Here is a 21651-nt window from a genome sequence, read left to right as displayed (position 1 = left end):
TGTTGGCATTTAACTCCTGTATGCCTTATTTTCTTGCTTCTGGAATGGTGTAGGAGTTGTGAGGATTAACCAGATAATATTTATGGAACATATTTATGGCGTATGAATGGTAAGCATTACAGTGATCACTTATAAATAAAAAGAAAGGGCTTAAAATGAATTATGTGGCTGGTCTCTGATGAAGAACACTTAAAGTAACACTTAGAAGTGGTGACCAGCAGTCCAGACACGCAGAGGCAGAGAGCATGCTGTTCTGTATTTCTGGTAAAGTAGTACAGAAGTACTACTTTAGTAGAAGGTAGTGAGGGCATTTTGAAAGATGGTTGCAGGGCACAACCTTGGATTAAGTCGTGAATTAACTAAATTTAGAGTGAAGGATAAAAAAAAAATAAATATCATGTAACTAAAGTTATTAATTGTATAAGAAAAAAGTTGAAATTAAGGAAATAGAAAAAAAAAGTCAAAATTCAACTGTGAACATGAAAATATAATATGGCAGATGTATGGAATATTTTTGAGTTACAGAAGTGGCAAATAGCTATATATGCTAAATACATATCCTAATATAAACATATATCCTAAAGAGAGGAATGTAAGTAGTGGAGAGGTGTTCCACATATCACAGAATGTGTTCCGCTATAGAGGTTCTCCAATGTTAGCAGAGAGCTTACCAGGAATGGAAAAACATTCTAGAAAGTAAAGAAAGTTGCACCTTAGATACCAAGTAATGTGTGGATAAAACTAGAAACAGTGAAAGTCCATCTGAATTTGACCATTATATTGAAATGCAAACAAGTACCAGTCTTTTGTAGCCACCCAAGCAGACAAAACAGAAGTTAACCAGATCACGAGGTTCATGAAGTAGAAATCAAGTATGGTCCCAGGATGCCCCAGTAAATAAATGATCTCCCATATTGCTGCAGCTTCTGTAGCAGACATGCTCAGGTGTTCTTGCCCCCCTGCAATGGCCAATCCTCAAGCATGGCAGGGCACACCTCTAGTGAACTAAATTTTTCACTTGTGAAAAGTAAGAAGGATTTGGAGTCATGGATACCACTGCAATGATTTGATGGTTCCCTGCCTCCTGTCATTCTCTGTCTTCATCTCAGGGTAACAAAGGATTACATAGGAATCAAAAATCCATGTGACATAAAGGATGTATGTGCACTGAGCATGCTTATTTGTAGAGTAAAATGTTTCAAGCAACCTGTACTGTGGACGTCCCCCTGCTGGATAGCTGAGTATCTTGCATCCATATTTTTAATGTACATAAAGCCATCTCTAGGCCACTGCTAGGCTTCTCTGAAACACACACACACATACAAATCTGCTAAATCCTATTTTAAAGAAAAGTAGCTGATATAGCTATCTCTTGTTTTATTTATTTATTTATTGGCAAACAAATTTTGCAAAATGAATTTTATTTTCATTAAGATGTAGACAGCCATAGCCATGTGTATTAAGCTGCATATCAGCACAACGGCACATGTTTATAGACGCATCCTGAAGGAAAGATCCACATGTTTATATGATCCACAACCTCAGGGAAAACACACCCTTTGATAACAAAGCCCCTGATAGCTACAATTCAATATGTCAGCTTTTCTGTGAAGCAGAGCCTGCTTTCAGACATTTCCACAAAACTATGTACCTTATCTGCAGATATGCAGCCTCTCCTCATGCTGCCAGTTAGTTACTTGCTTTTCAGTGGGAAGACAGCACTCTAGTCCCTTTACTTTTGTCTCCTTGAGGTGTGCTGTTCTAATCTCTGGAAGGCAAGCATGCCTTGCAAGGCCTGGTGTCTTCTGGTGGGGGGTACAGGGCACTGATACCTATCTCCAATTTAAGCAAGGAAAGAAGGTTTAAACGTAACAGTGGTGATCAAAGTAAAATCCAGAAGCCGTGCTGAGATTAGAAGGAATAATTTAGAGGAGGGAATAAAGATAGGTGGGCAGCCATGAAGGAGCTTCAACTTCCATTGCAAGAACAGAGTGAAAAGACTAGAAAAGTGAATCAACGCTTAACTTTTTTTTTGTGCGTGTGTGGCTTTTTTTTTTTTTTTTTTTTTTTTCTCCCAAAATGCAGCTCAAAACGTGTGGTATCTGCCCCAGCCTGCAGCAGACCGAGGCAGTGTCCGCAGCAGCTGGGCAGAGCTTTTCAGCCCGTGCCCTGTCGGGTGCGGGATTGCAGGAGGGGGCCTGCACACCCCACCGAGCAGACCACGTCCCGGTGGCCTCGCACCAAAGGAAGGGACTCTGCCAACGTTTTATTAGAGTGGGTGTCTTTGATGGGCAAGAATTGCAGATACTTAATTTTGCTGTTTGAATCCACTACCAAAGCTGATTCAAGGAAATGGAAAAGCGAGCTTTGCACAGTCCTGAAAGCAAGAAACCAGGACTTTTCTAGTGTAGTTTTCTACTGTGCACATATTAAGGCCTGCAGGGAAGCAGAAAGCAGAACTTCCAACTCCAGCCCGCAGCTGAAGGACGCTTTTGAAGTCTTCCCATCAGCACCAAGTGCCACCCGCCCATTCCCACAGCCTCTGCGCTTTCTGTCGTGTCACCGCTTGGGCGGAGCAAAGCCTGGGCGACCAGGCGCCGGCTGCCGCCTGCAGCGGCCCTGCTCAGCCCGGCCTGGCCCGGCTCGGCTCGGCCCGACTTGGCCCGGCCCTGCCCGGCCCGGCGCGGCGCGGCGCGGCCCGGCGCCATGAGTCCGCTCGCGGCGCTCCGTGAGGCGACGGCGCCGCCTGGCGGCCCCCGGCAGCGCCACGGCCCTCGCCGAGCCCCCCAGCGGCACGGGGCAGGCCCCGGGGAAAAGCCCGGCGTGTGCTGAGAGCCTCTCCCCAGGTCTCTGGGAGATAAATGATGAAATATAAATGATTGTTTGCAGCTGTGGCTGCAAACTGCCCCTGTCCGTGGCAGCTCCCTGGCTGGTGCAGTCCCCGCGCCCTGCAGCACAGCGCTGGCTTTAGGGCCTGCACCGCCCTCACCAGTGAAATCCCAAATTCCTCCGCACAGCAGCACAGATAGCCTTCTGTTTAAGCCTGAATGTTTAGGTGCTAAGGAAAATGCAATTAAAACACCCACGTTTTATCATGAAAAAAATTTTCTCGCATTAAAAGTGATGTGAGACCTTATCCTCAGGGCAACTGCTATTTAATTTCATACTCTAGCTGAAAAATCCCAAGCACAGTGTGAACTGTTCCTCTGTAAAGAAAAAGAATGGTGGGAGGGAAATACGATGACACACACAAAAAAAAGCTTAGATATCTATTTAGCTGCTCTCCGCATGCATTCTTAGAACAATGCCCTGTAGTTTAAGTGCAGTATAGGCTCACCGAAAGAAATTCACAAAACTTGAGAGAAATAATGTAGAGTTGAATCCTGACAGGTACTGAGCATGCCTCAGCAATGCAGCCAAGTGTTTGCCTCATGGCTAAGTGCATGAGTAATTCTGTTCTGGGTCAACTAACTATCACAAACCTAGTTCTTAATGTCTCTGGCCTTCGTTGTGTATACAAAGTGTATTATAGTCTTTGTATGCCTTGTAAGCATTGTGTTCACCCTGTAATTAATGAATGCAAGAAGGTTAAATTGTTACTATTATGGCTATAATTATTTTTGAAAGCACCTAGACAAAAAGCATCCTCAATGAATTGGCATTATCATGCTTTAGTTGGCAAATGTGCATCTGAAAGCATATGGTCTCTATATTACTCTGAGCCCAAACAATGCATCTGTGCTCTTCTATTATTCTCAGTTTGAAGTTGTAGTTTTCCCCAGCAATAGTGTACAGGAGTTCAACGCAGGCGATAAACACCCTGCACTCGTTAGGCCTCTTAGCAGGGCTGGGTTCCTGGCTGCCACATTTAATGACTTCCGCTGCTGAAAAATGAACATCTATAAATGAAGATCCATGCTGTTCCATATCTGATCACAGCAGTCTTTTTTAAACTTCCATTATATGAAAGAAATACAGTAATTGCAGGTAGATGGAGAACTCCGTAGACTAGAGTACTCTTTCATCCTGTCTGAACACTAGTGAAATTGTAACAGGGGGAAAAAAAAAAGTGTGCTAGTAAGAGAATTAGTGTCTGCTAATGGCGTAAATGAGTGTCATTGCTCGGTACTGTAAATCCTGGCTGGATGCAGTCCTTGAAGAATCATAATCTGAAAGCAACATCAAACCCTAATGATTCTGCTTTTATGGTTCTAATAGTGCAGGGGGGTTGCAATGAAAGCAGCAACTTCTATCATACCTGCCCTCTGGGCTGGAGGGAAAATAAAGATCCCCCTGGGTTGCTGGTTAAAGAGCTCAGGTGAGGCACAGTCCCAAATTCCTATTCAAAAGGTGTACCTAGCTACAGTGCTAATTACTGCTCTGGTATGGCTCTCTGTCTCTTTTTCACCCTTCGTTTTCAACATTTTTGAAAGTATACTCTGTATTTTGGATGTATGATATGTAGAAACATATAGAACAATTCATGGCATGGTGATGATAGTTTTCTTCTCCTTCCTATGTGTAAAGTCTGTGTTCCCCTTCAGCCAGGGCAGTGGCTCTGAGATCTCTGTCTCAGTGCTCCTGTGGTTGTTCCTTTTTGCTACTTGATGTTTTTCTTCATTCAAAATGTGTGTCCACAGTGCAGGAACAGTACCTTAGCCTCTTGCTCTGTAAAGTCTCGTGGGTTTTTGGTCTGCACTTTCTATACACCATTTGTTGCTTTGGATGGTAGCCTGTGATGCTGTTTCCTTAAAGGGACTTAATTACTACTTCTGTTTAACCATCACTTTTAATAAGGCTTGGGATAGTCACTAGATCCAAAGTGTTCCTAACGCTGGCCAATAGGATCTACCACAATATCATCTGTGGCATTGAAGAATCATAAATAAGGTCCATAAATAAGGTTGTCTAAATATCATAAATAAGGTATCTGTGTAGATAGACAATGTTAGTAGAACAAATCCTGTCCTTACCTTAAGGTTTTATAAGTCCAGCATAACAGAAGAGAAAGTAAGCAGTTGTAGAAGGGAATCGATTTGTACATATGTGACTGCTTAAGCTTTGGTTTACACTGAAATTAGAAAGTGCAAAACTATATGGTGTAAAATCCATATATCTTTGACAGTGATTTTAATTACTTTTATATGCCACTAACATACTGAAATGCATTTGGATGTCTAACACCAGATAATAAGGTAAATGTAATTAGAAAAAGTTTACAAATTATGTCTCTTTCTCAAATGTCCCACTTACGGAGGTGGATTGCCTCTTCCATGGAGATGTCTTTAGTGTCTGCGTAGGAGAAAACAAGAGAAGGTAGACACAGACTGATTTTGTGATGCTGGTTTTGCAAATGGCTGAGAGGGAGAAGCTCCTCTGTGTCCCACCTGGGAGGATGGACAGGCATGGAAGAACCCAAGGTAGAGTACTGAGAGAACCTCCTGGCACAGGCACTTCACTGATGGGATGTGGGCCAACTTTTACCTTAAGATGATGTTTGGATTTGCTCAGAGTTTGGGCTGAGAGTATGTGAAAATCCGAGTCATTCAGAGCCACAGGCCTTGTTCAGGCCAGACGCTCACAGGACAGAGACGAGGCATCACACGGATTGCCACCACCTAGAAAGAAGTGCTGTGCCATACACCCGTCTGGGGAGTTTGCGCTGCTAAAGGGCTTGGAGGCTGAATTTCTTGGTATGTTTTCGTGCCTTTACAAAGTGCAGCAGGGCCCCATGCCCACGAGAGGGAGCAATTGGATTACTTTACAGCATCTTTTTTTCCTGCAAAGACAAATACTCTGCACACATGAAGGCAAAATTCTGCTGTCGTTAGTCCAGCTAAAAACACTGTCACATTTTGGATGAGAGCAACAACAGGAATTTTAATGCTGTAGAGAAGGCTCCACAGTGCATTATGTTGAGTTTCAGCTTGAGTCTGGTCTTACATAATCCATGAACGGGTCCAAAGCCGTGCGAAATAGTTTCTAAATATACAAACTGCAAACAGAGAACTCTTATTAAAAAGAAAGAAAGAAAAGAAAACGCAGACCTTGAAGTGGATGGAATTGCCACATCCATCATCCCTCACCTCCAAGGCACGCCTGACCGATTGGCACGGGAAGCAGACGTGTCAGAGCCTCCTTCTGTTGGCAGACAGCCCCGCTGCTGCTGCTGCTGTCCCAGAATATTTTCTTCAGCATTCAGCTGCTCTGGTCATGCAGCAGAAGCAGGTCACTGTTTCAGAAGCTGGGTCCCTGTTTCAAGAGCCTGAGAAAGCACACGCGGCGAGGCCCGAGCACATGCTGTGGCCGCAGTAGGCTCCTAGGCCCAGGCACGGTGGTGGTGGCTTACTTCGTGCCGCTGACAGCGCGGGGCTTCTGCTTGGCTCCCGGGCACAAAAAGTATTGAACAGGAGCACTCTGGGCTGTGACCACACAGCAGCAGCACCTCTACGACGTTGTTGCTCATTTTTCAGATGTGTCAATGGTCAAGGCCTTTTAGGACACACAGTTTGAGGCACATAGACCGTCTTTAAGAAATGTACTTCCGCAGAAAGAGGGCGTTGGACATGGGAGCAGAGTGATCAGGCCTTGCAATCTCTGAGCACCAGGCCTATATTTTGTCTTCCTACCTTTCCTCACTCCTTGAGTGCCAGCTTGGCTGCCATTATTTAAGATACAGTGGAAGAGAGTGGGAGGAAGAATATTGCATTCTCGTGCTCTGATCTCTTGTTGTTCTTGGACGGGCCTTGTAAGCTTGCCAGTAGAGTACAGAAAGAGGTTTGTTCCCTCACATAAGTAGCTGAAACTTTTCAAATACAATAATACTCTGACAAAGAATGGAATACAGTGTTTATGATGGTTTTCACTTCCCTCTCCATGTTTTTTTTTTTTTTTTTTTTTTAAAAAAAACAACAAACTCTTTACCTAGTTGTTTCACAGATCTGGGAGATTACTTTTTAAAGAAATGGAAAGGATAGGCATAAGAAGATATTATCAAGATATTATCTACTTTTTTTTTTTTTTTTTTTTTTTTTTGGGGGGGGGGGGGGAGGGTTGGGGAGAGGAGATGGGGAGGTTGTGTCTGTTTTTGATAGAGTTGGGACAGTCTTTCAGTACCTTGAAAAATAACCTTAGCTCAACAGAGAAATAAATGTGTGGAAGAAGACACTGCAGCTGTTCCCTGGAAAGTGACTTACACTCCATAGCCCCTGGAAGCTGGTGGGGAGTTCAAAACAGACTACATCAGTAGGAGGACAAGAAGACAGGCAGATCTAGCCCATTGTACGTCCTGTATTGTAAGTGAAAGCAAGTAGGTTCTCAGCATGCTTAAAGCAAAAGCAGATCAGCACCTCATAGTGTGGGCACACAATGCTTTTATCAAGAAAAAAGAAAGAAAGTAGTCAGGAGCTGAGATGGAAGGAGGCAGCGAAGAGCAGGGTGCCCTGCTCCTGGTGCTGCCTGTCCTGAATGACAGGGCAGCAACTTTGGTTTACTCTTGCACCTTCTCTTTGTAGGACTTTTGTATGTCTGCGTGCATTCAGTACCCCACAAAGAGGGCTCAGACATAGGCACAGCAGCCAAAGCACAGTCTTTCCACCCAGGCTTTTTTTTTTTTTAATTTTTTTTTTTTTTTTTTTGAGAGTCAGAGTTCTGCATGGGGTGTAGAATTTAATGTGATGTATTCAGAAACAGAAACGAGCTAATATTCCCAATAAAAGACTTAGGCAGGTCCATGAGACATATGGGGAGATGTATGCCTTGAAAGTCTTACTGTTTAATTGGAAAAATGTTACTAAGCAATACCTCTTGCAGCTTATGAAACACTGAATTAGTGAGATCACTGTCCTATCCTGTCTACAACAAGAAACTAAAAATTAATTGGAGGTTCTTCATCTCATTTTTCACAGCTCTTACAGCATTGTTTGTGATTCTACTACAAATAAGTAACAATTTACAGTAGTAAAAAAATATATAATGTAATTATGTGAAATAATTTCAGCCTAAGCATCCATAAGTTGCCTATAAGGATTTCATTTAGTAGCATTCCTTCCTCTTTACGGAATCTCTCTTTAAGGCATTTCTCATAAATTTGCTTATTCTCTTCTAAAACTTGTAAATTCACTTCAAAACTTGTTCTGAGACTTTTATGTGCAAACAATTAGCTTAGTCACATTAAGAAGGATGCAGTACCAGAACAATAACAATTGAAAAGTTTATTTCAAATGGTGTTGCAACCACTATTGAAGACATTGTGCCTTGGTTAAAAGAAAAAAAAAAAAAAGAATAAAATAAAATAAAAAAAAAAAACTGAAGCATGCAATTTCCTTTTTCTCCCTTTTCTGTGTGTATTTATGTTTAACTCAGGGCAAGAATTTTATAATATTCTTAAAGGAAAAAAAAAAAAAGTAGAAATAAAAATGGCATGAATTCATGAAAGCATGGGTTTATATATAGGCATTTTCTGTAAATGAACCAAACGTTCTGTATTCTAGGTAGAAAAAAACTTATCTGTCTGCTCATACACATTTCTGTTACCTCCATGCACTCCCACTTGTCTTACCTTTTCCGTATATGAACTGAATGTATTGTACCACGTTTTCTGTTTGAACTGTGTGTGCCTGATGCATAAAACACGACACAGAACAGCAAGGTTTTCCTCACCATCTGCGTTAAGCCATGAACCATCCGAGCTTTGTTCTCATGGTTGTCGTCATTTCACCAGAATCTTTCGATGTTTGTATAGCCTTATACAGTATATTGCACTTACTGTACCTGTATAGTATCTTGTCTGTATACTGTATGCACATAAATATGTATATTCACTCATGTATGTATGTATAGTATGTTTATATATCTATGTATATGTATGTGTGTTTGTTCATAGTCTTTCACTAGCAATGTGTGGCTATTCATATACATTCTGTATGCCAACTATGAAGAGGTATGAATTCCGGCACCCACTTTTGATAACCTACTTTTATCCTCATTTTGTCTTGTTAAACAATGAAAATAAAAATGTCATGTATTTTAAATGAGAACTTTAAAAGATTATTATTTTTTTTACTAATTTAAGGTTTCCAGTTCTTCAGAAAAAAAAAATAATAATTGCAAAGATGCTTGTATTTCTTATGACAGCTTTCTGTAGCTGAAAAATATTTGATAACAGTCCACACTCTGTAGCTTGTGCTGGATCTTGTGTTGCTCAAGGGTTCCTAGGTTTGGAGATGCCTTTACCCGGCTGGACTCTCATACAGAAAACCCCAACTTCATTCACTGGGGCACTTGCAATAAATCTAGGGGACAAGCTATGTCTGTAACATCTCGCACATACCAATACTGGATAAAGAAGGGCCTTATTCAGCCTGGAAAGAAAAGTTTCTGCAGTGCAGGTACACAGTAGGAGCAGCTGGCTGTACCATCCCTTATGAGTCAGTTGAACAGGAACATTGCAGACACTGGTTGTCAGCTATGATTTCAAACTGCCTCTTAGTTTGCAGTCCACGGTAACATATAATTGCCCATTGATTAAGCAGTTATTGAAACAGCCAACAGTCATTTATTAGCTCTTTGTGAAGTTATTATTAATCACCACGCCTCTGCATGTAGGCACAGCTAACTGGCCTTGAGCCAGCAAAGCACTGGTTATCTTAAATAGCAGAACGTCCCTGTAAATCTAGGGGCCAATTACGTGTTTTCCAGTTGAGCATGTATTCGTTCTTCATTGAATAGGAGCTACAATGATAATCATATGTGTTTCTGTTTGAGGCCTATGAGTGATAAATTTACTTCCTTTGAAGTTAATCTTATCGTCGTATTATCATGTCAGGCAGGCCAGTCTCAGTGCAAAGTTAAGTTACTGCAGCACAGTGGCAGTAGCTACTCAGGAAAAAAAATGAATCTTAGAAGATAGATCCTTATACAGGAAATACAAAAGAATTTTTTGCATGACACAGCTACGGTTACGAAGAGCCTTCACCCGAACTAAAAATGCATGATAAAAAATCCTTTTCATTTTTTCTTTAAAGATGCAAGGTTAAATTCTGACCTCACTCACGTCAATAGCAAATTCCCATTTAACTCATAAGCTACAACTGGAATGTCCAAGGAATGCTTTTTCTCAACAGAGAATAGGATGGGGAAAGGACACATTCCATTAATCAAGCTGTGTGTGCATGGGCCAGCAGCCTGGTCTTAAAAGTCAGAGTGGTAATTAGTGGACGTTTGGGTTGCCAGCCTTTTTTTCTTGCCTGTATTTCAGCTCTTCTGTGTGTCAGTAAATCATGTCTATCTGAGATTTGGGTACTGTATTATTTAGCAATTCTTGATATAAATGAGATTACATGACGTTTTTCTGAGGCTAGAGTAAAGGCTTATCTTATACTAAGGATATCTCTCACATTCGAATTCTTTAGACATTTTCAGTACAGTTTATAAGCCTAGTATCTGTGCATTAACTACATTTCAAATTGGGGTTAGTGGTGAATCATAAATGGTTATCCCTGTCTATTAATCTCATTTTATGCGTCTTTAAAAAGCAAGATGTGAGCACATAAAAGAACAAGATCATCTGTGTTCATTGTGTTGTTTACAGTCATACTTTCCTAAAAACTTTTTCTCTGGTACAGTCAATGCAATACTTGAAAAATGGCATGTAAAGTAAGAAAATGGTCATTGACTCAATTTCACCATTAGAAAAGGAGAAATATAAGAGCACATATTAAAATTTCTCATCTGTAAAGCAACTTCATAGTCTTTAATTGAGGTATTAGTGTGTTTAGATCACTAAATAATGAATGAGGATTTGAAAGCACAAACCAGCCCTTTCAGGGCTGAAGCATTCTCCCTTCCTGTATTACTTTGATCATTTTATTATTTTTTATTACTATTTTTAAAATATTCTTGTGACCATTTTCTTGAAAATGCTAGATAAATGCAAAGCTTTAGTGGCTTTGCTGAAAAACTGGTGTGCTGAGGTTCTTCAGCTGTCATAGCAATGAAGGTTAGTTAAATATTCAGTTCTAATACTAGCATCACTAGGAAGAGTGCTGAAGCTCATGTATGTGTTTCTAGCTTGGGTAAAATGAGGTCCAATTTAGGTTCCCCAAGGTGGAGAAACTCATTGATTTTGTGGTTTCTCTGTGTCACTTTTTTTTTTTTTTTTTTTTTTTTTTTAACTTTAGACTTGGCTTCACTGTTGACTTTCTCTTAGTTCTTCCAAAGTCTTGGTCTTGTTAGCACTCATTGTCATTCTTCAGAATTTATTTTCTCTGTCTTCCTTGGCTGCTGCTGAATGAGCAGAAACAGTGACCTAGAGTGTGCACTCTGCTACCCTTCTACATGAGAGCTTTTGCAGCCTGCAAGGGTTGGGTCTTGCAGAGATAAGGATCTTTCCCACCAGCAACTCTCACTGCTCCATGCCACATCTGAGCATAAAGGAGGACAGACTTCCTTTCAGTATGAGATTTAGAGTCTGGCAGTTTTTCAAAACTACCACAATTTAGAGTAAGAAACACCAATTACAGGTGTTTTGTACTGTGGACATGGTTACGCAGTCATAGTCAGGGCCAGCTGTAGTGATCATTGAGGTCGCTGCCTCAACCCATCCTGCTGTTTAAGACTGGTTGATGAACAGTTAAGGCACACATGTGATGAAGTAGCAACCTCCAGCACAAGGAAAAGGTGAGGAGATAGAGTTAGTAACATCTTGATGTAATCTGGGATGTTAAAGTGTTACCCTGCAGGTGCTGTACTGCAAAATGTGGTTAGCATGAGGTCTCGGTATCACTGAACTCTACCAAAGTCTGGATATTCTGTCCTTTGTTTCTTCTGTGACTGACCTAATACAACATTGAATTTTCCTTTCTATTTTACAGTGAGCGAAAGGATGTATCATGGTGGGTTGCTTGAGTTCTGCATTTACTGCTTAGCAAAGGCATAGATTAAGCTTTGATTTTTCATAAGCAATCTCAATAGGAATGCACTTTGTGATGAACCACTGCATAAATGAGATGCATGAGACAACTTTACACGATATGCCTAATATAAGTTGCTTTACAGACTTTTACTTTAAACAGAATAGCATTTACAGGATGTGTAAATAGCAGATCAAGCAGTACATTTCAGACAGTTGTTTGGCTTAAAAAAATTAGCTTAGATGAGACAGATACAAGTTTACGAATATGTTAATAATGCAAGGTCAGGAAGATCTATAGCCAGACTGTCAGAGTGAAAATGAAATGCAGGATGGTAAATTTATCATTTAGAGTTTGCTTTATTGATAGACTCAGCAATAAACTGAGGGTAGCTGGAAAACTCAAGACATAGGAGTGTATGTAGTGCTGATTCTGTATAAAGTAGCTGTGACATTTAGTAATTGGAAGCAATGAATCATGAAACTGGAGGTCTGAAGTCAGAGGTGCTGATAGTTTACTAACCATTTGCTAATTTAATTTTAGGATAAGTATTAATTGTTCATAATCTCGAATCTTTGAGAATTCTTGGAGTTCCAAAGATTCTGTTAAACTGATTTTAAGTAGTGGATCAGTTGGGCCGTAGAGCACAGATGATGTAGTAAGTCTTTAAGTGAGTCCCATATTTAAAAAAGGTCTCTTGCGATATCGCATCATATAATTACAGGATCTTCATTAAGTGGTAGAACAATTTTTACACGGACTCTATTTTTTTTTCCTGTAGTGGTATCATTTGGAAGAAAACATATTCCTAGAAGTTTAGAAATTCAGAGTAATGGAAATCAAAACACTAAACACAGCAGTTCCTTTGTCACAATATTATAATAGCCCTAAAATATGATGCACATGCAGTTTTATAAGTTGAAATAGCAGGTGTCAGTGAATTCCTTTAATGTTAAATATACGGTGTAAGATTACAAGGTGTTCCTTCCTGCACAAATATTTTGTTAGAATTAAAACTGGTGTCCTAGGAGAATCCTTTTCCAGTGCTTAGATGCATTATTACCTGGATTCTAGTACCAAGTAAGACTGTGTTCCTAACACCTACATTATTTCTGCCACAGCAGACATAACAGACTAACTGGCAAATGTTGATTTCCAGATCTGTGCCAGTAACATTAAAGATGTTGCTATAAAAACAAAAATAGAAAATTGGCTTTTAGTGACTTGTATTGCATTAGAAATGCAGAGGGAAAAAATCTTGAGAAAGCAGAACACACGTGTGTTTTCTCCCACTTCCAGTGTATTCTGTGTGTCAATCAGAAATGTACTGCTATCAAGGTTTGTGGAAACATATGCCTAATGCAGGTCATTGATACAGATTTTTACGCCTGTTTGAGTTAATAACCCTCCCTATTCAGGGGAGAATGGGGAGTTTACTTGTGTCTCTTAAAAAGAAGAATTTGTGGAAGAACCGAGGGGGCAGTTTGTGTGGCGCTTAGCACATCGTGTGTGCCTGTGCTTGTGATGCGAGTATGCGAGTGCACAGGAGCCATCTTCATGCGGCTGCTGGTACAGTAGGACACCTGCTAGAAAACACCTCAGGCACTTCCAGAGAATTTGCAGTCATGTTATCAAGTGTCCCTGGTAGCGTTGCCATGCACTGCTGGCTGCATGGAGAGCTTCTGCTTTCACAGCTCACGGTGCACATGCTGCGTGTTCCCGAACATGCTTTTAATCACCTCTGTGTTAATAATCAATTGTTGTTTTGAATTTAGCAGTAATGGAAGAACTGAGTAGCAGTACAGAGCTATATAGCTGGCTGACTGTCCTGGGCCAAATTACTCAGTCTTTTGTGTTAGCAGTGTTCCAGAGTACCTCTGTCACAGAGAGATACGGCTGCAGATGTAGCCTGTAGCTTTACCCTCGCTTACCAGCTTTTACAGCCACTGGATTTAGGAACGTTTAAGTGCAGTGCAACATTTATTGCTCACAGTTGGCAACAGAAACCTTGTCCAGCATCATTTTCCAACCGCTTTTCAGAAGGTTTTTTAAAATGTTTGAGTGTTTTTTACTACTTGTCTGAACAAACTGTAGTTGAATTCTTGGACCCGTGAAGCCAGTGGGCACATTCCTGTTGGCTTCTAGCAAGGTCCTCAGCACTCAGAGCTTTTGAAACTTGATTCATGCTGAACTCCTGCACTGGACAACTCCCCTTTTGCACATGTGTGCTAAGAGGATCTCCACGTCAAATTAAGACTATCAGGTAACACTCCATGAAGTAACTCTTGCTACTCACCATGGCCCTCTGCTACTTGCACCTGTGGGACACGGCTGCCTCCTAGGAGTCGCTCTCCTGCGTGGAAATACCTTGCCCGGCTGGGTGGCTGGGACCCGTCTGCATCAGAGCAAGTGCCATCGAGAGTTTCAGTGGGAAAGAGAGTTTGGAAACTCCTGTATGAGAAAAGGCAAGAGGGAGGGAGAACCTTTTCCTCCCAGAGGATGGTAAGTGGCTTTCAGAAAGCCTTTCTTCTTCACTTGTAGCCTGCCAAGGCAAACCAGCATGCTTGGCTCTGCTGAGGGATGTGTAGCACTGCTCACAGACTGCACTGCTCATAGCTCACTTAGTGTGCTGATACTGGAGACATTTCTAATAATAGCTTCCAAATGCCGATGATGTTTTTATTTCAGTATAATTTGCATTTGTTTAAGATCACTTTGTTACAGCCTCATGTCAGCTCTTTGGCTTTCATTTTATCTATGGTATGCAGTTGTCATGAAGAACAGAGTATTTGTATGGCATCCACAATCACACGTGTGTGATGTGGTTTTTCCCATTGTTCCTGTAAGTGAAGTCAAACTGTCCTGTAGGAGAGGGAGGACACTCAAAAGGACCAGGAGAAAGCAGTATCTTCTTCAGCCCCATAATCCGTACAATTTCAGCAACAAGGAACGTACAGTACTATGAACCAATTATGGAAGGACCACTGTGTCATGGGACACATTTATCACTTCTGATTTACCTTCCAAAAAACCAGCAGCATTAAAAATCTGCAAACCAGGAACTTGTCAGCCAAAATGTCACAAAGAAAAGCATTAGAATAGGATTTTGTATTGTCTAAGCCCTCATATAATGAAAAATATGTCTTTTAGGTCATTAAAGGTTTATACACCACAAAAGAAAACACTCATGGAAGTGTTCAGAACATGAAATACTGAGTGGTCAATTCAAATATTAGAAAAGTTTGCTCAAAGATTAATGAAAATGGGCAACATCTTTGAATTTTGTGACTAGTAATAGTCTCCTCCCCCATGGAATTTATAGCAGCACATATTTTCATGGGCACTCTTATGAAACTGTATTGCACCTCTCAATGAAACATTTCCTGAAATGCCTCTCAGCATGACTGGGAAGTAGCATGAATTCATACAACCTGTGCTTCACGCGCTGGGCCTGCCTCCAGAGAAGTCCCCAGGTTGGGAGCAGAGGCCCCTGCGCTGCCACCGACCCTGCAGCGAGGACGATGCTCTTTGGGTCCAGATGAGCAGAATCACACCCTGCACTTGTTCCTCTTGTCCCAGTGCAGCAGGAGCACAGGGCACCTGCCTGCCCCAAGCCTGGGGCTCACAATTAATCTTTCATGGGGCTCAGTTTGAGACAAAAGGATAGGAGTGGGACTTGGATTGCACATAAGTCTTTTTCCCAAGAGAGAGCCTTATCTGCGTATTTATGAATCTCTTTATCTGTCACACAAAGCAAGTAAAATTTAATCACACTTAAGAAACAGAGTTCCAGGCCTGGTGCTGAGGATATTTCACTCTATATTTTCAGTCTGGCTTCCACATTTTTCTTTTCACAGCCCTTGTATTTTTCATGTGGAAAGGCTGTGCTATATGGGATCATTTGGTTTGTATGAAGCTCAAAGGTGTTGCATCTTTCTTCAGTAGCATGCATGTGTTTAGCAACTCACAAAGAACTGCTTGTGCACTACGTTCGTGCACTTCGTGTGGCACGTTGTGGCCTCCAGGTGAAAGTCCAATTCCTGAAGGGCCAGAAAGTCCTATCCCATGTTCTCAGTTGTCACCAACAAAGAGATGCAAGATGTTTGCTGTACTTTGTAACTCCAGCTAGCAGGTGTGAAAAATCACATCCATCAATAGCTGCTTAATCATGTTACTAGAGAATATTTCCTTCTACCTTTTTTCCATCCATAACTGTTATTCTCTTTGCTGAACAAAACAATTATGCTTAGTTAAGAAAAGGGGAAGAATTATGTTAGTTTTAAGTTTCTTGCTTAGACATCCACATTTGAGCACTTTGTGAACCCACTGCCTGCCTGATGGGCACAGCAATGCAAGTGCAGGCTGCTTGGGCCGGCATCGCTCTGCCAGAGCCGTAGGGGTGCCCAGGGCCAGGGCAGAGCCCATGCCAGGGCAGGAGAAAATAGAAATAGTCTGCTGTGACACCAGGCTGGGCCTGGCAGCGTGCGTCACTGCCTGTTCCCCAAAGCATCTTCTGGGTTTTCTCCAGGATTATGAGTTTTTCTCAATAAATTCTGATGTGGTGGAGAGTTGTGGAGCGTACTGCCCTCTGCTTGGAGGACCTGTCCTCTAAGAGCTGTTGGGCTGTACATGTTCTGCCCATCAAACCACTGCCCCAAGACAGTGCTGTGATCTTGGTCAGGGCAATCTAATTTTACTACAAATTTGTAAACCCTTGGGACTGTTTCATGTATTTCTAGAATGATGCAAAATATCAGTCCAGTGAGGTCAGAAGAAATAAAGACAGGCCCGCTGCTAATGGGGGTACCTACACACACAAAAATACACCAGTCACACTTCCTGTGATGAGGGATAGCGTTTGTCTCTTTTGTCTCTCAGATCTTCATAAAGCATTGAAACACTCACCGGGAGAGATCTTTTGGACTCCATCTTTTACTCAGAAAGATTTTCTAAGAGGAAATATTTTGCATTATGTTTTGAGGATGTGTAAAGTTGTTGGAGTTACTGCTTTTTCTTAATTGAAAGATGGTTTATAATGTTATTTCTTGTTCTGTGGCACTGCCAATGTAAAATCTGAGAGTGTTTAACAGATCATCATAAAAGTTACTTCTAATGTTTTGGGAATAAAAATATCAGAGGAATAAGGGCAGGTACTAAAAGTAAGGTGACAACACATTGATATCTCCTAAGGCCTTTCAGAAACTTGGTGTTTAAAACTGTGTGGAAGAATTCACTTTTGCGTAGTGGAAGAGGTTTCTTGATGTTTGTTGTTGTTGCTGATGTTTAAGTTTGGAACAAACATTTGCTTTAAATAAGATTTTTGAGGAAAATCCTTGCTCTCTCTGATTTTGAAGATAAATTGTGTCTTAGGCCCCAGATAATTTAACAAGAAGAACCAGCAAATTTCACAGTTCATAAGTGATTGTGTGGCAGCCTGATCCACCTGATACGGAGTGGTCAGGAGAGCCCTCCTGTTCTTACAGGCCTCATGGTAGATGCTGCCTCGTCCTTCCCTTTTCATTAAGAACAGGCTTTGGGCCAAGACTCTTCAGTGAAAATCAACTTTGCTTCTCCTGTGCCGTGTCTCGTTGGCTGCTAGCATGATGGGTTTTGCGCCTGTGTGCCTACATCCACATCTGCAGCCAAGCTCTGACATGCTGCCAGATGCGTATAGGTCCCATGTGCTCTGGGGTCCTCCAGGAACAGGAGAGTCATATAGCTGTGCATAGTACAAATGCTCTACTTTTTTCTATAAATTAACTTGTAACATCATTATTTTTTTGTGTGTTTCTCACATTAAATAAATCCTTTGTTATGATAGAGCAGTGATATTAACAACCTGGTGCATGACCAGAGGAGCCAGCTGAAGCCAGAAAGGAGGGAGGATATGAAAAGAATTAGTACTGGAGCAAAGCGTGAGCCCCATCAGTTCAGCAGTCACAGAAAGGATTAGGCCTAAGTCCACAGTGCTAAACACTTAAACTTTAAACACCTCAGTAGTAGCCCTACTGAAGTCATCAAAGGTTACTGCTGTGATTTCACAGCTGTGCTGAGTGCTTTGCTGGCTTGGGAGCGTTGGTGCCCACGGTTTGTCCAACAGACACTGAAAATGTAGATAAGACTCTTTGGGATTTTGTATTAGCAATATGGGCCCCTCACTACAAGAAGGACATCGGGCCCTGGAGCGTGTCCAGAGAAGGGCAACAAAACTGGTGAGCAGTCTCGAGCACAAGTCTTTTGAGGAGCAGCTGAGGGAGCTGGGGTTGCTTAGTCTGGAGAAGAGGAGGCTGAGGGGAGGTTGTGATGAGGAGGGGGGGTCGGTCTCTTCTCCAGATAACTAAAGATAGAACTCGAGGAAATGGCCACAAGTTTCACCTGGGGAGATTTAGATTAGATATCAGGAAACGCTTTTTCTCTCAAAGAGTGTTCAGGTGCTGGAACAGCCTGCCCAGGGAGGTGGTGGGGTCACCATCCCTTGTGGTTGTCAGGAAACACCTGGACAATGTGCTACAAGATATGCTTTAGTAGCTTAGTGGGTAGTATTGGTGATAGGAGGACGGGTGGACTAGATGATCTTGTAGGTCCTTTCCAACCCTGTGTTTCTATGATTCTGTGATTATTGTCATACCTGTGTATGGTATGGAAGGTTTAGCCCTCAAATAAAAATAACATTTAAAAAACCACCAGTCTTAAAAACCTCTGTCCTGGAATGTGGAAATACTCAAATTTGTCATAGTAAGTGATTCTCTAACTGCTACACAATATGGTGGCCAGTATAAAAAAGGATTTGGGAGCTGTCTACACTTAGGTTTATTTTAGGGGCTGTTGTTTAAGGGGGTGGCAGAGTGTCGGTGTAACTGATACATTCTGCAACACCACTTCTATCTTTGGGAGGCTGCAACTGGTATTTTAGAGCTTAGCATGTCAAAATCCTGCTTCCGAGCCCTTGCGTCCCGTGAAGAGGATTAGCTACCAGACAACGCTGTGCTGGCCACCCTGTGCACAGTGCGATGGCGGGAGCATGGGTGGCGTAGAGGTAGCACCTCGCACTGTCGGATGTGTCAGGGCCGTGCTCGCGATGCGGGGGAACTGAAGTGAGCACAGGCAGCGAGGGGCTGGTGTTAGCGTGCTGGTTGCTGACAGGATGGTTGTGGAGGAGAAGGTGCTCCTGATGTCTGCAAGGGGCAGTTGGCACCCGAGTGCTGTTGCCCTCAGCTTCAGCCCAGAAGGCAGTGTGCCACCGTGTGTTGTCCATGTTGTGTTTAACGAATTGTGTGCAGACTTGTGTTGTCCCTGTCCTGCCCCACGTAGGAGGACCCAGCCAAAGCGAAGACACTGCTGCGTAAGTAGTAACACGTCACCGATGAATAGCATGGCAGGAAACCTGCCCCACACTGGGCCTCGTCCAAAGATGCGTGGAGTCGCCCGGGGGGCGGGGAGGAGCGAGTCTCTCCGTTTCGGTGAGTTTTGGATCAGGCCTGGGCACCCAAAGAGAGAAAGTCTGAAGGTCGTGGCAGATGGCATGCCTCACACCTGCACCGCATTAGATCACCACTGAGGTGAAACCCAAGGATGGTATTAGAAAGAGCAGGCGTGGTGGGCTTCCAGAAGGCTTTTAGTTCATCCGTGCAGGAGGATACCCCACAGATGCTTTGCCCTTGTAACTCTAAATTCTTAAGAACATTTGTGAGTAAAGTTCCTATTGTGGTCTACCTGAAATACTATGTAATGTATAAGGCAAGGTACCCAAAATACTATTTAATGTATAAGGCAAGGTAAACTTGTTTTTGTTTCAGTATAAAGAAAGGTAATTTTATCTGAAATTCTTTTATTCTGTGTCAGGCATTAAAAACATTCTGTTACATGTTTTGTTTTGTTTTGTTTTTGAAAAAAAAACTACTTTTCTGTATTCTCTTTATTTTTCTGTTTGGCTGCATGGTTTGCTTTTACTTTTTCTTGTTCACGTTTATTCTTTTTGCTTTATTTCTTACTATAATCTGAACATTATCTATTTGTCCGTAAAAGCTAAATGCATTTCAAGCTGACCACAAAAGCTGTAGAAGTCAATGACAGTTTCTTTTTTGGCTTCTAAGAAGACCAATCCCCAGTGCTAGGAACTTGGTGCATGCCCACACTTAGCATTTTCAGATTTGTAATCGAAATGTATATGCATTGTTGAATATACTCACAGACTCCTAATAATAAACACACATTTCCTTCATGAATCATAAAATGCTGCCAAAGTATTACTGTACATGTGCATTTGCATGACAAGATCAGAGATGTACTTGGACAGCCCCTGCAAATGTATGGCATGCATTTACTTACAAATCCTTAATTTATGACTAATGTGGAAAGTAGATTTTGGGAGACTTAAGAAATCACTTCAGATTTGCAAGTAAGTGCTCAGAGGAAGTTCTCTGTTCTGCAGGTATACAGAGTGTGATCCAAATACGATAAGCCCTTTCAAGATAGTTTAGTATTTGGCATTTCAGTTCCAGTCTAAAGCATTTGAAGGCACACACATTTTCAATCATGTGAGCACCCCACTGAACTCTAATGAATCCACTTTCTCAGGCTTTGGCGGGGCTGTGACATATACTTACAACTAAACATATGCTAACCTCTTTTTCTGGATCAGGATCATGTTTTGAAATATTCTACATGTGTGAAGACATGGAGTTTCTAAACAGTTGATGCTTTCCAGTTAATGAAATATCATCATAGAGGAGGATAGGTTAATCCATATAATTCGCATGGAGTTCATTAAATCATTTAAAAAAAAATTAAACACAGAGTTATATTTAGCTTGATACTCACTAGTGTTAACACCATGCTTTTAATGTGACAGATTGGATTTGGAAAGCAATATAAAACATGGTTTTGAGTGTATAGAATTTTTTATTTCCACAACTTAAGGACATTGTTAAGATCCATGTGCCTTTTTAAGATCTATTCCATCATTTAAAATCCAAGTAGTGGTAGTTTGCTGAAAACATTTATCTTTATTAGCTTTCAGTGCTCTGGAGAAGTTAGAAAGGGGACCTTTTATTACCATTTTTTTCCCCATAGGGTAGTAGTTAGAAGTGAAGACTGACTTTGTTTCTGTTGTTGGCATAGAGATTTTTTGTTTGTGAGACAAATGAGAGTATTTCAAGAGTAATGCTAACTTGGAAAGAAACAATGTCATCAATTCATGGCCAAATAGTTATTTGTATGCTTTTCTTCTCTTTCCTTTCTTTCTATCCTTTTTTCCCCCTAACAGGTGACGTGCATGCAGTGGTTGCAAGGGGACCATACAATGCTGGATATGATTGAGAAAAAACGTTGCCTCTGCAAAGAAATAAAAGCTCGACAGAAATCAGAAAAAGGACTCTGCAAACAGGACAGCATGCCTATTTTGCCGAGTTGGAAAAAGAATACCGGGACCAAGAAATACAGCCCTCCTCCTTACTCCAAACAACAGACTGTTTTCTGGGACACTGCAATTTGACAGGCAGGTGGAGGATGCCCTCTCCACCATGTTGCACCATGCACAGGTAGCCAGCTTTCTTAATAAGGCAAAGGCTCTAACGTAAGACTTACCTGCAGGTGGTGAACTTCCTAGGGAAAAACACACCCATACAGTGCTCATCTGTCAATCAAGAGAGAGATTTAAGTTTCTGACTGGATTAAGGCATACATATTTATCCAGGATTTTTTTTGGATCCAGAAGATATCAGAATGTAAATATTTTGCC

The 21651-nt window shown here is 41.6% G+C and overlaps 1 protein-coding gene across 1 annotated transcript in view; it reads left to right on the top strand.

Moving 5' to 3' along the window:
- The window catches only part of NYAP2 (neuronal tyrosine-phosphorylated phosphoinositide-3-kinase adaptor 2), a gene marked incomplete at its 3' end in the record, with an annotated part of 131813 nt that extends 110408 nt beyond the window's left edge, over positions 1-21405 (top strand). Inside the window, exon 6 of the mRNA XM_084292010.1 lies at positions 21178-21405. Coding sequence (XP_084148136.1) covers positions 21178-21405 — 228 coding nt within the window. The remainder of the gene's footprint in view (positions 1-21177) is intronic.
- Between the last annotated feature and the right edge of the window lie 246 nt (positions 21406-21651).

The sequence above is a fragment of the Netta rufina genome, assembly GCF_964035555.1.
Source record: "Netta rufina genome assembly, chromosome: 9".
NCBI lineage: Eukaryota > Metazoa > Chordata > Aves > Anseriformes > Anatidae > Netta > Netta rufina.
Note: the sequence above shows the minus strand (reverse complement) of the source record. Positions and strands in the feature narration are given on the sequence as shown.